Below are 16,899 nucleotides of genomic sequence, written 5' to 3'. Positions count from 1 at the left end.
TCTTCCCCTCCCTTGTCTGTTGTCTTTTATTTTTGTCTCCATGCTTCTTTCTTTTTTTAAAATATTCATTAAACATGGCTGGGGGCCTATGGCTCATATACTCTTCACAAATACTGTGATGGGTGGGGGGCAGGGGAAGAGGAGGGAAAAGAGATGGTTACTTTTGCTACTAAAAAGATATAATACATTGTGATTGAGCAATCTGTCACACTATGATCAGTCCGGTCTAGGCAATATATTAATGAAAAGAGAGGGGGAGAGTAAAACTGAATGTCGGGGGTTATATGCCCCCTCCCCCCATAAGTCAAACACAATGTTGTTGCTGTTGTTGGAGAAACGAGAATGATCCCTCCATCACAAAATGCCTTGTAGTGGAGAAGAATTCACGTAGTCCTGCAGTGAAATCTTCCTTTCCCTTTTGTTTTTTTGTGTCTGTTTTACTTGCCCAGTTCAGATAAAGATCACAGCATATTCATGATAAAGTTATACAACTGATTCAGCACCACAAAGTGAACTGGGAGACACGACCGCCGGTCCTGGGTCGCAGGATCACAGGTTAGCCAGGAGAGTGCATTGTACTGTTCCAACACAAACCTGGGAGCCAAAAGAAAAACCCCAGAAGTTGGTCACGAAAGTCATACACAAACAGGGGCACAATAATCTGCTTTCTGCCCTCCCTCCTCAAGGCAGGCGTAGATAGCCCAGAGTGCCAGAAGGCCCCGTGTGTTGCCTCTGCCAGGCCCAGGTGGCTGCTCCCTCAGCACCCCCCTCGCTCCTTCATCTATAATAAAGCTGGGCTCTTCTTACTTGCCGTAAGAAGAAGAGTTGGTTTTTATACGCCGACTTTCTCTATCACTTAAGGAAGAATCAAACCGGCTTACAATCACCTTCCCTTCCCCTCCCTACAACAGACACCCTGTGAGGTAGGTGGGACTGAGAGAGCTCTAAGAGAGCTGTGACTAGCCAAAGTCACCCAGCTGGCTTCATGTGCAGGAGTGGGCAAACAAATCTGGTTCACCAGATAAGCCTCCGCCGCTCATGTGGAGGAGTGGGGAATCAAACCCGGTTCTCCAGATCAGAGTCCACCGCTCTGGATTCTATCCCTAACCTACCACTCCACAGAACAAAGTTTATTTATTTATTAAAATACTTATACCCTACCTTTCCTTTTGGCTCCAGTCTGAAGCCTTCCTTCAGTCTAAGGAGGCTTCCTTCAAATTAAGTGGTTCTTCCTTTGGAGGAAGAGCTCCTTTGGCTGGAAGAAGGCTACTTGAAGGATGGCCAGATCCACCCCCATACATGCAAGAACCTCAAATGCTCTAATGTGCTGAATGCACACTACTATTCAACAAGAGATCCCTTGTCTGTATCTAAGCATCCTGACAAACCGTGGACTTTTAAGCCGTGGTTTATGCAACAAGCCCAGTTAGATGACTGGACATAAGGAGCAAATCCCAGCTTCTGAGTGATGTCTGCTCCCGGCCTCTTCTCCCGCCCCTCTCAGTAGGAACGACAGCGTCTTTTTCCTTCTACTCTCTGCAGCCAGGTAAGCATGGAAAGCAGCAGCCCCTCAACAAGATGCAGGCTGTGAATTCTCAACAACCCACAATTACTGCCAACTGTGACTAGCAAGCCAGCTGAAAATCCTGGTTCGAAAATCCCGGTTTAACACCAACCGACAAACCCAGGGCTGTTGGGACTGTCTGTATTCAGAGGTCATAATCAACCAGTGTTAGATCTAACCCCGGTTCATAGTGACTTCTGAACGTAGCTGCACACTAGTTGAAACAAAATGTGTTGTGACGAGAACACAGTGTAATGTTAAAAATAATTAATCGTTCATTTCAGAGACGGAGGCGGCATTAAGACATCACGGCATGCTGCAATCCAACTCCAGGTGAGCTGCTGTGTTCGTGCACATTAGTTTGCTCCTCCTACCCTCTTTTGTGTGCACAGAACTTCCAGGCTCTATTTTATCTATATTATCTATATTAGATATAGATAATGATTAGGTTATATAGATACAGGATTTATTAAGTATATTGTATAACACTGAAATAATCTTATAAGAGGTATTAGATGTAACAAGAAATTTATTCCCCGAAGGAATAAAATCTGTGTGATTGTAAATGTATGTATGTGTTGTTTTTTCTTGTTAAAAAATTAATAAAATATCTTGGGGGGGGGGATTAAAAAAAAAGAACTTCCAGGCTCGATTAAACTCTAATTCACTGCGACAGCCACATGCAAGAGCACCAGCCAATCGGGGCTCTTTTTTTCAGCACTAGCCGGGATTCTAAACTTCTGTTCAAGCCCGGTTTAGACTTAGCAAACTGCAGCTCATAGAAGAACAAGTGTTCAGGTATCATGAAGAAGTGCAGCTTGATCGAGCCCAGACGAGGGTCCCTGCGCCAAGGACCTCAGGAAAAAGATGGGCTTATAGATATTTTAAATAAACAAAGAAGTGTTCAGCCTGGCTCCATGTGCAAGGAGGAGGACAAGGTCAGTAGAGGAGGGAAGGTGTGCAAGCTCAGCAACAAACTGTATTTGCGGACAGCTGGGAGTTCAACTGCAGCCTGCCGTGACATCCAAATGCTAGAGAGAGAGAGCAAATGAATGGGATGTCTACCTGAGGACGTCGGAAGTTTGATTCGAGTCAAGAGGGTGGGAGTGTTTACTGTGAAGTAGCTCGTCCGATTGCACTGAAGGCACATGGAGGTGCAAAGAAGCCTTTAAAAGAAATTGGAATGCATTAAGTAAGTATCTGAAAGAAAACCGCCATGAATCCCTTCCCCACCGACTGGATAAAAATCCAGGCCTCTGCTCGGAACAGACATCACCGTGGCTGGCTATGCAGCCAATGCTATCAGCCCACGTGTTTATGCATATAAAAAGGCTGCTCATGATTGTAAAGGAGCAAGACCTTGCAAGGTGGAGGCATTTGTACCCCTCTGTCTCAAGTCAAAGCGGATCACGCCGAAACAGGCTGTGTTCCCCAAGCACCTGGATGTATTTGGGGGTTTTTGGGGAGAGAACTAGCAGTAGAAAACCAATGGATTGGGGCCTAGGCCCATATGCATGACTCTCAAAATCAGACAGTCTATAAAATGAAGTGTCCAGATACCAGAAGAGTCACCTCTGCATTTGACAAGGTGAAAGTAGGGGGACTGGGGAGAGGGGCAAGAAGCTAACATAGACAGCCCGTTTCTCCCATACCATTCCACTATTTGTGGGTGAACCTATGAAGACAGCCTAAAGAGTCTGGGACTTACCAGTTTAGAAAAAAGACGGCTAAGGGGAGACATGATCAATAAAGTGACACATAAAGTGGAGAAAGCGAATAGAGGGAGCTTTTTCTCCTCCATCTCCCATAATTCTAGAACTCAGGAGCTCCCAATAAAATTGTTGTGAAATAGGTTCAGGACAGACAAAGGAAATACTTCTTTACTCAACAAGTAATTAAACTGCGAGATTCACTGCCAGTGGAGGTAATGAGGGCCACAAGCATAGATGGCTTTAGAAGGGGGCTAGATATATTCACGGAGGAATAATGGTCATAAATGGTGACTGAAGGCAGCCTCTATCTTCAGCAAACCTCTGAATGTCTGCCGGTAGGCAGAATTAGGGGAGGGCCTTGGCCTCTGCACTGTTTGTCTGGCCCTCCAGGGCAACTGGATGACTGCTGTGTGCAGCAGGATGTTAAACTAGAAGGTACATTGTTTACTCGCCGAGAAGGTCCTTTCCGCTCTGAAGTAGAATGGCATCTTGATCTTTGGGTGTTTCTCGCCCATTGCTAGGGGTAGGCAGGACTAAACTAACAACTTCCTGTCTCCTGGCGAGGAACACCTCCCCTTCCAGTTATTCTACAGCAAGCTCAAGAGACAGGGAAAGGCACTCACAAACAAGGAGTACAAACAACAACAAACTGAACGATAAACTTAGAACAATTCTATATGTATTGCTACAATATTATTAGGCCAATCGAATCTGTAGGCCAGTTTGGTGTGCTTCAGTTCACCCGTAAGATGATGCTGCCATCTCTGGGTGGGCAAGATGCCCTTCTACTTCAGAGCGGAAAGGACCTTTTTGGTGAGTAAGCAATGTACCTTTCCCGCTCTGAAGGAAGGGCATCTTGATCTTTGGGATCTCTAAGAGCAATGAAATAACAGGTGGGAACTCAGTCCTCATCATCTTCCGCCACGTGCTGTAAAATACGTCTGCCGAATGCCGCTTTGGCGGATGCCATAGTATTGATTCGATAATGTCTAATGAAGGTAGTCACATTGGACCAAGTAGCCGCTTTACAAATCTCTTCAGTCGAGGCTTGTTTGAAAAATGCGGCTGACGTGGCTGCGCTTCGCAGTGAATGGGCTGTGATCCCATTCGGAACTTGGAGACCACTGGCTAGGTAGGCTTCTCTGATGCATTGTCTAATGGATGTGCTGATAGACTGCCGGGACATGCGAAGTCCCTTGTTGGGTGCAGAAATGGAGATAACATAAATTCCGTTCTCCTAATGGATTCAGTTCTAGATATATAAATATGAATAGCTGTACGCAGGTCCAAGGTGTGCCAACTCTGCTCTCTGGGAGTAGAAAGATTAGGATAAAAGGAAGGGAGGTTAAGTTCCTGAGACTGATGAAACCGGGAACCCACTTTGGGGGTGAACAAGGGATCAGTACGTAGCACGACTTTATCTTTGTGAAAGTCTTTGCAAATAGAGAGGGCACCCAATTCTGAAACCCTCCTAGCAGAGGTTATGGCAACTAAAAATAAGGTCTTCATCCTTACTAATCGTAAGGAAACTTCTCTCATAGGCTCGAAGGGACTTTTGGTTAGAGCAGAAAGTACAGTGTTCAGTCTCCAGGTAGGGAAGTGGAGAGTCACCGGAGGGGTAGATTAACCTGAGGGTGTGATGACAGAGGAATCCCATCAATATCCAGACAGACTGAGGCAATAGCAGACACTTGCTTTCATAAGATTGCCACTCTAAGGCCCTGCTGCGCACCGTTCTGTAAAAGTACAGTAACTGAGGTAGCATAGGAGAGATAGGGTTGATCATCTTCCGGTGACACCACCTGGAGAAGGCTTTCCAGGTGTATTGATATATCCTTGTAGTAGAAGGACGTCTGGCTTTAAGGATGGTCCCCACCACCTCCACGGAAAGCCCAAAGGCTAAGAGCCTTGCCCTTTCCACATCCAAGCGGTCAATTGAAACCATCCAGGATCTGGATGAATCACTGGTCCCTGTTGAAGGAGATCCGAGGATGTCAGAATCTGCCAAGGTGCCCTGGTGGTGATTTCCATGAGTGCCAGAAGCCACGGCCGGCGTGGCCAATTGGGGGCAATCAGGATGACTTCCGCTCTCTCCGCCCTTATCTTCCTGATGACTTTCGGAAGGCTAGGCAGTGGTGGAAAGGCGTATAGGAGACCCGGAGGCCACTGAGTAAGAAGAGCGTCCACTTGCTCTGCTTCCGGGTGGTAGAACAGGGAGAAGAACCTATCCACCTCACAATTCTGGATTGAGGCGAACAGATCCACCGTTGGCGTTCCAAACCATCTGGCGATGGTTTGAAAGACTTGAGTATTCAGCATCCATTCCCCTTCCTGGAGGGTCTGACGGCTTAACCAATCTGCCTGAGTGTTGTGGATGTTCTGCCCTCAGAGACAAAAGGTGTTTTTCTGCCCAGATCATGATGGCCGATGATTCCTGGTGCAAGCGAGAGGAGCGAGACCCACCCTGCTTGTTGATGTGGGCCTTGGTCGCCACATTGTCTGTCCTGATTAGCACTTGTTTGTTTCTGACAAGGTCATGGAATTTGATGAGGGCTAGGCGTACTGCCCTGAGTTTGAGGAGATTGATGTGGAGAGATGTTTCTGACTGGCTCCATATGCCCTGAGCAAAGGAGTCTGCCACCGTGGCGCCCCATCCCTCGAGGCTGGCGTCTGTAAACACCTGGACTGGCTGTTCGTGTAGATACGGTTGTCCGACTGTTAGACTGTCGACTTTGGTCCACCATAAGAGGCTCATCCTGGCCACCGGACTGAGGGAGAGGGTCTTGTCTATCTTGTGTGTGATGAACAGCTGGAATGGACGCAGCGCTTCTTGAAGTGGTCGGGAGTGGAAGCGAGCCCAAGGAATCAGGCCTAGACATGATACCATGAGACCTAGGAGCCTTGTCAGAGCCACCAGTCAATGTTGTGACGACTTTACCGTGGACTTGGCCACCGCCACAATTTTGCAGGCCTTGTCTGTTGGAATACTGAATTGGTGGAAGAATCTATGACCACTCCCAGATGTAGGATCCTCTGCGATGGGCTTAGCAAGCTTTTGCCTTTGTTTATAAGAAAGCTGTGCATTTCGAGTGCCTTGATTACTCGAGTGGTGTGCTGAAGTGCCAGGTTGTATGAGGGGGCGCATATGAGTAGGTCATCTAGGTAGGGATGTACTTGGATTCCTTCCTTCCTTAGCCACAATAGCTACCATCACTTTGGAAAAAACCCGGGGGGCAGATGTCAACCCGAATGGTAGTGCCCTGAACTGAAAACGAAGGTTCATATAGTTGAATCTCAGAAAGCGCCGGTGGGACTGATGGATGGGGATATGCATATAAGCCTCTGTGAGATCTATGGATGTCATGACGGTGTTTGGACGCAGTGCCTCTGATGGTTCGCAATGTCTCCATGCGAAAATGTTTGGCCTGGATGAATCGATTGAGAAATTTGAGATCCAGGATAGCCCTCCAGTCCCCATTCTTTTTGGGGACTGTGATAAATATGGAGTAAACTCCCTGGAGATGTTCCTGAATAGGTACTTCCTCTATGGCCCAATCCGGATCAAGTGAGAAATGGCTTCCATCGTTCTCTGATGTTTTACAGCAGTGCGGTAGCATGGCGATGCGACGAAGCAATCTGGAGGCTTGTGATGAAATTCTATTTGATATCCCTGCTGAATTATTTGTAGTACCCAGGCATCTGTCTGGGAGTGGCGCCACTGTGGAAGGAAAAGTTGTAACCTTCCCCCCACCATTGGATCCCTGGCGTCACTGCTTATTTCCTTTGAAGAATTTGTCAGGTTTGTCCGCCCTAAAGGACTGTGGTTGTGAGGGGTGGTTGAATCTGTTGAAACGTCGAATGGACCCTCTCTGAGGAGCCCAGTGTGGGCGTCTCTGATCCTGTCTGAACCTGGATAAGGTATGGTAGGATCGAAAGGACTGAGAGTATTGGCCAGTACGGGGTTCCTTTTTATGGGATTTAAGGATCGCCTTATTTTTATCCTTAATTTCGGAGAGCATCTTATCTAGTCTCTCTCCAAATAACTTTCCACCCTTGTATGGATGACCCATTAACATGGTCTTGGACCTGTACTCAGCCGACCATGGCCTTAATCATAGGGCCCTGCGAATGGCCGTATTGGAGGCAACCGCTCTAGCAGTAAAGATCACTGCGTCCAAGGAGGCATCTGCCATAAAGGAGGACGCCTTTAACACTCGAGACAGGCCCTTGACTATTTTTTTATCTGCGGTGGGTAGAAGCTGAGTGAGCTTCTTTATCCAGGCATTTGAAGCCCTAGCCATCAGTGCTATTGTGGTATTGGCCTGAATAGACAGTGCAGCTGCCTCATGCACCTTTCTGGAAATAAATTCAATTTTTCTATCAAGCTGATCTTTAATAAAGCCCACTCCATCCTCTGCCAGGAAGTCAGAGGATTGAAGGGCAGAGATAGGAGCATCTACCACAGGCAATTCCAACATATCCATTGCATATGAGGCCATATCATATAGTTTCTTGGCATTGCCAGAGAACTGTTTATTATGTCCCATTCAGCTCTAATAACTTTCTCAAAGTATTCTGGTAAGGGGACCTTAATAGTCTGGGCCTCACACTGTGGGAAATATTCCTTGGAACCTTTACGTCTGGATTTAGGCTTAGATTCCTCAGGAGCTTCAGCTTCATCAGATAGGTCTAAAGCAAAAAGTGCCTTGGCCAAAAGAGGCTGGAAATCATCAGAACAGAACAGCCGAGGCTGCTGTTCTTGAACAATGGGGAGTTCTTCGTCTGAAACGAACTCTCCTTCCTCCTTATCGTCAGCCCCAGAATCCCTATCCACAGGGTAGGTTTCATTTCTCTGCTCTTGGTAGGTTTCATTTCTCTGCTCTAGGATATTTGGCACTGCTTTCATAGCTGCCTTAGTGGGCCACTGCCTAGAGGGGGCACTTTGGCTGTAGCCAGGCTCCTCCTACATAGGTTCTGATATGACTGAGGACCCAGGGGAAGATGTCCAACTATATGAAAACCCTTGAGGAAGTGGCTGATGGGAGTCTTTGAGGGTAGGATAAGAGATTGGAGCCTCTAAAAAATGTCTTTCCATGGAGTCCTCTATCATATTATGTACCTGTTCAAACGTGGGGTTCTTGGGGCATCCCCCTTCCTCAGAAGGGTGGGTTACTTTACCCTCTGTAGGTATCCTGGGCTCCACATCCAAAGGCGCAGCAGAGGATCTGGCGGGGACCTTAGAGGTCGAAGCGGAACTCTGCTTAAGCTGGCGCTTGCGGCTGCCGCCTTTTTCCCGCCATTAGACTTGTTTTTCTTCAGCGATTTTCCAGCCGAAGTAGATGGCGGCGACGACTTTCCGGTCTCCCTCTCCGATAGTCCGCCAGGGCGGCTATCGGCAGGAGCCGATTTTAAGGCCAATTCTTGATCTGCATCAAAAAGGAGCTCGATGTCCTCCGATGCAGCTTCTCCGGCAGCCATTTTGTTTGCCACGTCTTTCCCGCGGCTTAGCTGTTTCTCCCATGGCTCAACTGATGGTCGGCAGAGCCGGGAGCTTAAATTTAAAAAACAATTGGATACGGCAAGGTAAGGAAAATAATCTATTCTAACCTAATTTCACTAGACCTAGGCAGCAGCTATGGCTGCAACGCTCTCACCCCAGCGAAGGCAGGAGAAGAACTGGAAGAGGAGGTGTTCCTCGCCAGGAGACAGGAAGTTGTTAGTTTAGTCCTGCCTACCCCTAGCAATGGGCGAGAAACACCCAAATATCAAGATGCCCTTCCTTCAGAGCAGGAATGGACCACTGATCTGATCCAGCAGGTCTTTTCTTATGGGTCCCCCACACACACACACAGAGTGGGTTTCACTTTGCATGCATATGCTTTTCAGCCACTTCAGTTGGTATGTTTCAAACCCAGTTCTACCTACTCCTGCTTAATCGCTTGTTTATGGAGCACGGCTACCTTACCGCCCGTCTTCTGGAGCACACATTCCATCTTGCTTCCGGCCCGCTGCTCGCATGATCTCCCATACCGATCCTCTTGGGACCCATGCTTAACCCCTGACACACACCCCACCAGAATGTAAAAGCCTGCCACGCAAACCACCAGGATACGTTACCTTAAGAAACAGGGGGCACTGATTTTGTGCTTGAGGACACGCCGACCAAAACCAGTCAGGCAACGGACCTGCTTTGGCAGTGGATACGAAGTAGCCGAGGGCCAGGGGCTGCTGCAGAATGTTGGTGACCTCGTCGTGCGACTCCGTGGAAAGCAACCGATCCGTACCTTGACCCTGTGCGACAAACAGCAGATGGGAGTTGGCAAAAGGCGGGAGAAAGGCCGTTTGGCGCACACAAGCATTACAATCTAAATCTTCCCTGAGACCCAGGGCGGAATTAGAGGCGATGAACTGTGAGGAGCACTAAAAAAAAAGCTCCTCCAATGAGACATAAAGAATGAGTGAAATGCTTTTTAAGCAGGGTTTTCTTAATTCAAAATGTGCAATATGATTTTATGAGCCCGACCTTCGGGTTGGGGAGAGCGGAGTAGAAATGTAATAAATAATAATATATTATTAGAGGATTACCCTGTGTATACTATAACACATTTTGAAGGATATGCATAATGATTAAATGCAATTAATTTTGTCTGCAGTTAATCTGCTACTGTGTTTTTGAAAATACACTACCAAAGAGCTCAGTGGGTTTCAACATCATAAAGCTGAACGTTATATCCAAATTTGCTGGTAGCTGTATTGTGTCTGTTATGAGCCTGTTTCTGTCCAAGCACCACATTTCCTTTGTTTCCTACAACATTTCACTTTTCTATTTCCAACATTATTTTTTCCTGCCTTTCAACTTACACGAGTGAATGTGTTTATTTGCAATTTTGCTTGCAGAAAGCAAAGGCATTTCTACTTGAATTTCATATGCTGTGCAGTAGAATTTTATATGCTAAGATATAAATGATGCATTTGTGTTGTTAAAGCAGTAAAAAAAATTGGCTGGGTAAGAAAGCATTGCATATACTTTCATTTCTCACACACACTTAATTCCCCCCTAAAAGTTGTAAAATTTCCAGTAATTTTACATCTCAACCCACACCCCACCCAGCTACTGCAAGCAACAGTCACAACAGCTTTTGAATGGGGAATATCTGACAATCACTAACATTCAATAAATGTCACTGGAATCAGAAATGAGGCAAATTCATGATGGCTGTCCCTCCTGCACACACACGCACCCTTTGGTATACGTTGTAAGTTACTACCTTGCCCATATCGCCTCCATGGGTGAAGTGGGAACTTGGCGAGTGTACAGGGGACCCCGTCGGGGAAGCAGGCAAGATGTTAATAATATCCGGGTCAAGGTCATCTCCCGTGTCCAGCAAATCAAAGATCCCCATTCCATCGGCTCCATCTTGAAAAGAACAAAAACAGTGTTTCCTTTAACCAAAACTGTCCTGTTCAGTGCTACGTTCCTTCCTTTCCCTAGATTTAACAGCCACTGGCTATCCATCAACCACTTCACACTTTAAAAAGGGGAAATGAAATTTAATTTTTCCTTGACACTATAAAGAGAAAAGTTGCCACATCTCTCACACAATTGACCGATCTATTTGACAGCAGATGTGCTGTTTTATCCAGGGAGTGATATATTTATTTCGTGCAATATTATTTTGTGGACATGCTAAAACAAGGTGGGCTAGGGAATCTATTTGATCCAGACAAAATGGGCATTTTCGTTCTTCTGCAGTAATTTCATTGTATCGCCCTGGTGTCTCAGCTGAGTCTAGGACATCTCCGGTGTCCAGCAAATCAAAGATCCCCATTCCATCAGCTCCATCTTGAAAAGAACAAGAACAGTATTTCCTTTAAGCAAAATTGTCCTCTTCAATGCTATGTAAATGGGAGCCCTCACCAGACACCCTACAAGAAATTCCTTTACAGAGAGCTGGTGTGTTGGGCTTGGATTGGGGACCTGCTTCAAATCTCTGCACAGCCAGGAAGGTCAGTGGGTGACCTTGGCTATAGCAAATGTGACAGGTCCAAGGTCACCCTTTACCCTAACAAAATCTATGAAACAAATACAAAATAAATCAGAGTTAAGACAGATTTACTTCAAATGTTGATACACGGTGGTGATTTCTTTTCATTGTGTGTGTTTCACAAATTTATTTTGTACTTCATTTGTTTGCTGTTACTGACTGCTGCAAATGCAAGTAACATACAAATATAGAACGACATGGCTACAGCCTTGTCTGCAAGTTACCTGAACTGAGAGATAATGGAACGTTTGCAACATTCCAATTTCTGATACTGGAGTGTCAAGCCATAGAAAGCTGAAACTTGGGGCAGCCGCTATTGATAGAAGTGCAAGATCCGTTAGGCTGCCATCAGAGGCCTGATCCAGAGCCCGAAGACAAGCAGAGCTGTGTGCTATGAGACACCCTGTGAGGTAGGTGGGGCTGAGAGAGCTCTAACAGAGCTGTGACCAGTCCAGGGTCACTCAGCTGGCTTCGTGTGGAGGAATGGGGAATCAAACCCAGTTCTCCAGATCACAGTCCACCGCTCCAAACCACCGCTCTTAACCACTACACCACACTGGCTCTCAAAAGAAGAAACATAACCCTGACAAAACTGAGGTTCTCTTGGTTAGCTGAAAGGCAGACTGGGGACTTGAGATCTCCCCTGCCTTGGATTGGATTAGACTCCTCTTGAAAAGCCAGGGAGTGCTGCTTGACACAGCGGTCCCCCTTAGGAAACCAGGTGGCTGTGGTGCTTCAGAGCGCTTTTGCCCAGCTTCTGCTGGTGCGTTATCTGCGCCCGTTCCTAGTTCAGTCAAATCTAGCCACAGTGACCCATGCCTTAGTTACATCTAGAGTAGACTACTGCAACACGCTCTATTTGGGGCGACCCTTGAACAGTGTTTGTGAGCTGCCGCTGGTGCAGAACGTTCCAGCGGGACAGCCGGTTGGGGGTGCCTACCAGGAGCACGTGACCCTCCCCCCACTACGACAATTACTCTGGCTGCCGATCCACTCTCAAGCCCAGTTCAAGGTGTTGGTTTTGTCCTTCAAAACTCTACAGGGCTTGGGTCCAGGGTATCTTAAGGACCATCTTCTCCCACACATTCCTGCCCAGGAACTAAGATCACAGGGAGAGCCGTCCTGATTGTCCCACCAATCAAAAAGCTCGTCTGGTGGGCACGCGAGAGAGGGCCTTTTCAGTGGCAGCCCCACAATTACAAACAACCTCCCCAGTGAGGTGTGCCTGCCTCTTGAGGAGGCAGTTGAAGACAGTTTTATTTAGGACTGAATTTGACTAATTCTGGTTTTTATTTATTGGCAGTCCTAATTGGGATTTTAAATTGGGGTCTTCTTTGTGGTTTTTGGGATGTGGAATGGTCTAGTATAGCCCGAGTTCATCAGATCTCGGGTGCTAAGTAGGGCCAGTACTTGGAAGGGGGGACTCTGCAGAGGAAGGCAATGGCACACCACCTCTGCTTCTCACTTGCCTTGAAAGGCCCTTGCTGGGGTCGCCAGAAGTCAGCTGCGACTTGATGGCACTTCATAATCATGATCATAATAAACCTTTAATGGCATATAAATTGTTACAATTGATACAAACAATGGTTATAAATCTTAAAACCGACAAATAAAATCACAGCCAGTAACATCAGATATCAGAGGTTGTTAAGTTTTTGGACATTTATCACTTCTACTAAAAAATTGGCAACATCCACAGTAACCTCTGGAGCTGAATCATTCATTAGAAATTGACATTTAACTTTATTAGACAAGTAAAACTTGGGATGTAACCAGTTTTTTAACCATTTTCTACAAGGTGTTTTGTATAGAGGGCAATCACATCGAATATGTTCAATTGTATCCAAGGAATTTGAATTACAGGGGCAAGTCCGTTCTTGGACTGGGATTTGATGGAACCTTCCATACAGTATCCTAGATGGGAAGGCATTGACCCTGGCAAGAGAGAAAGCTCTACGGAGAGTAGGGATATCCAAATTATAAAAATAATGGGGAATACTGTCTCTTTTATTCAAAAGGCACAACATTGCTGAGGAGCAAACAGAAGGTTGAGTAGGATGCAACCATTGAAACTCCATATCTAAAAGACGATGTTTGATTATTTTAAAAATGTGCGCCTCTGAAAACTGAACCAAGTCGTCAAGAGAGACTCCGATTGATCTTATTTTAGTCAATATCATGTTGTCCCAGGATGTATTATGAAGTTCTGTTAATAATAGAGATAAAAGAGAACCGTGCTCCGCTCTAAAATATAATTTAAGCCAGTAACGAACAGTTAATAACCAGGCCTTGGTTTTGCACAAATTTTGGCCAGAGACGATTGTGTAATAGGACACACGACAAGGGAAACCCAGAATCTGTCTAAAAAAATTGGCTTGAAGAGATTCTAAATCGTGATTAAAAGCATTTACCCAGATAGGGATACCATACAAGATCTGGGGTAAAATTTTAGAGTTAAACACCTTAATTGCGGCAGGGACGTATTGGTTGCCCTTATAAAAGAAAAAGGACTTCAATTGACTCGCAGATATTTTCCCTAATTTAGTGATTCTACTTCTGTGTACTGCCCATTTAAGTTATAATTAAAAGAAATGCCCAGATATTTGAAACTCTTAACCTGTTGGCACTTTAGACACACACACACGTGTGGTTTTCATAATTTTTGTTTTATTTATATTGTTAAGCCACCTTGAGTTCCGCAAGGTAGAAAAGTTTTAAATACATAAATAAATCAGCTGCTGGGAGGAGGAGCAGAGAGCTGCATTTCATGTACTGATTTTATGTAAGTATCCCAGATAGGAGCCAGCTTGGAGTAGTGGTCAAGAGCGGCGGACTCTAATCTGGAGAACCAGGTTTGATTCCCCACTCCTCCACATGAATACTGCTGGGTGACCTTGGGCCAGTCACAGTGAGAACTCTCTCAGCCCACGCGGAGGCAGGCAATGGCAAACCACCTCCGAACGTCTCTTGCCTTGAAAACCCTACCATGAACACACATGAACACATGAAGCTGCCTTATACTGAATCAGACCCTTGGTCCAGCCAACTCAGTATTGTCTACTCTGACCGGCAGCGGCTCTCCAGGGTCTCGGGCAGAGGTCTTTCACATCACCTGCTAGCCTAGTCCCTTTAACTGGAGATGCTGGGGATTGAACCTGGGACCTTCTGCATGCCAAGCAGATGCTCTACCACAGCCCCTCCCCTTAAAGAACTGGTGTGCATCTGGGAGGCACAAAACTCCCGTTGTGCACATGATACAAAGTCCACATGTGGTTCACATGAACACAAGTAGCTGAATCAGATCCTTGGTCCATCAAAGTCAGTATTGTCTGCTCAGACCGGCAGCGGCTCTCCAAGATCTCTGGCAGAGGTCTTTCACGTCACCTACTTGCCTAGTCCCTTTCAACTGGAGATGCTGGGGATTGAACCTGGGACCTTCTGCATACCAAGCAGAAGCTCTACCACTGAGCCACAGCCCCTCCACAAGGTTGCCATTAAGTCACCTGTGACTTGGTGGCAAAATCACTCACACATCTCCCAGACAGACAAATTCATTTTCACATATATAATTATTTGGCCCTGTGCTCATTCACTAACCATTGTTCGTATTAAAGGCCAGGTCCAAACCGGTTTCAGTGGTGTAAGTTGAGGACGCCACTTGCACAGAGGCAGACGTGGGGAACACAAGTATGTGAGTGCACGACGTATCCTGCGGGGTGTTGAGTTGAGACGTCTGCATGTTTAGGGTGGTGCTGCGCCCAAAGACGGAGCCTGTTGATACAGAATCTTAAAAAAGAGAGGAAAGAACAAGAGAGTTCCCCTCAAATATCAGTACTGCTGTTTTACAGAAGGAGAAGAAACTCCCTTCAGGGAAGCGACGGCGACAGAAAGGAGCTTTCCATAAGTACCTGGCATGATGACAAAGGATCCCTGCGGCTCCATCGCCACTAAGCAAGCGCTGAGAATGCTGGGAGAATCGGCGGCAGATATCCCGCACATTCGACACATGTCCTTGAGCCTCTTGCTAAGGGACTGCAGGTTTCGGCGACTCAGCAAACAGCTCCAATCTGAAGGAGAAACCACAGAGGTTGCCTACTTAGGAAATCATTTAATAACCTAGGAAATCATTTAATAGCATGGAAACAGTCAGTTCTGGGATGTCAATGGCAGGGACAGAAGGGGCTTCTCTGTTTGCAGCCTACTGAGGTGGCGGTGGCTGTAACTCTTACCTGTCATGCAAAGACTTGCATTGCTCATTGGGCATCTTATGTGGTATGATTACATTTTTTTTGTCTCCTTTACTCTGTAATCTGCCTTTAGTTTCCGCGAGAAAGGCAGTCTATAAATAAACTAAATTAAAATTAATAACAGGCTGCTAAGCCCTCCAGATAGTCAGTACTAAGCTATCTTACCTTTCCATCCTGTAAAAATAAAAAATGCAGGCCTGTATAGTCTGATAGTTTGCATTAGTAGGTCCCAATTAAAAAGAACAAACCACAATTCCCACTCTGTATCTTTCGTGTTCTAGAACAACAGCAGCAAATGCCTACTGCAGAAATTCGTGTATATCTTCAGGCGCTCCTCCCTTCTCCAGACAGTATTCTGCTTCCTAAGTGTGTTGGGGCCAAACAGCAACAAGGGCCTTCTGAGCTACGAAGCACGTGTGCTCAGACACAGCACTGCACACATGTGTGTGTATTACACCCAAAAGGGAAATGCAACATTTTAAAGTATGGAATTTCTGTCCTCTATCACTGGATGGGGATGCCTCATGCAGCAGCAGCTGGCCGCTGGAAGGTGAAGCTAAGGGCACCAGAGTTACATCAGAGGTGCCCGTCGCCCCCCTCCCTCATCACTACCAGCCACCGACACTGCCAACTTCTCCAGGTTCTGGAAGGCCTTACAGGATCCCTCCGAAGCAAGGCCCTCTGTGTTCCCTGGCCTGCTACTGGGAGGATCGTATCACACAAAGGAAGTTTCACAAAACATTCCTGCATCATGTGAAACACTCTGCAGTGATCAGAATACTGACTGAGGCTCCTTGAGGGTTCAGCCATTGGCTTTAAGTAAAAACACAAAGAGGGAATAAAGCTTCAGAGGGTAGCAGTGTTGGTCTGCAGGGGAGCATCTAGATTCAGTGCCTCAGAGACCAACAAGATTTTTAGGGTATAAGCTCTCGAGAGTCAAAGTATCTGACAAAAGGAGCTTTGATTCTTGAAAGCGTATACCACAAAATCTTGTTGGTCTCTAAGGTGCTGCTGGACTCAAAACTATATGGAATGAACTAGCCCAGCAGGCCATACCAAAAGCAACTCAAGCGCACAAGGAAGGAAGAACACAAACACGCACACCCCTCCAAAGATAGAAAGGGGAGCTACAAATGTGCTCCTCCTCATAGGAACATAAAGATATAATAAAAGCACTGCTGGATCAGACCAAGGCCCATCAAGTCCAGCAGTCTGTTCACACAGTGGCCAACCAGGTGCCTCCAGGAAGCCCCCAAACAAGACGACTGCAGCAGCATTATCCCACCTGTGTTCCAAAGCACCTAATATAACAGGCATGTCCCTCTGATCCT

The 16,899-nt window shown here is 46.4% G+C and overlaps 1 protein-coding gene across 3 annotated transcripts in view; it reads right to left on the bottom strand.

Moving 5' to 3' along the window:
• Positions 1–348: 348 nt before the first annotated feature.
• The window catches only part of MED13 (mediator complex subunit 13), a 150,515-nt gene continuing 133,964 nt past the window's right edge, over positions 349–16,899 (bottom strand). For 2 of the 3 annotated variants that reach the window (XM_056865609.1, XM_056865610.1), the window contains exons 25-30: positions 15,230–15,388; positions 14,919–15,107; positions 10,545–10,693; positions 9,394–9,567; positions 2,630–2,730; positions 349–594 (exon numbers count right to left, since the gene is read on the bottom strand). In XM_056865609.1, coding sequence (XP_056721587.1) covers positions 462–594; positions 2,630–2,730; positions 9,394–9,567; positions 10,545–10,693; positions 14,919–15,107; positions 15,230–15,388 — 905 coding nt within the window. In that variant the 3' untranslated portion in view covers positions 349–461. The remainder of the gene's footprint in view (positions 595–2,629; positions 2,731–9,393; positions 9,568–10,544; positions 10,694–14,918; positions 15,108–15,229; positions 15,389–16,899) is intronic. The other variant, XM_056865611.1, reaches the window with a different exon arrangement.

The sequence above is a fragment of the Euleptes europaea genome, chromosome 19, assembly GCF_029931775.1.
Source record: "Euleptes europaea isolate rEulEur1 chromosome 19, rEulEur1.hap1, whole genome shotgun sequence".
Taxonomy (NCBI): domain Eukaryota; kingdom Metazoa; phylum Chordata; class Lepidosauria; order Squamata; family Sphaerodactylidae; genus Euleptes; species Euleptes europaea.
Note: the sequence above shows the minus strand (reverse complement) of the source record. Positions and strands in the feature narration are given on the sequence as shown.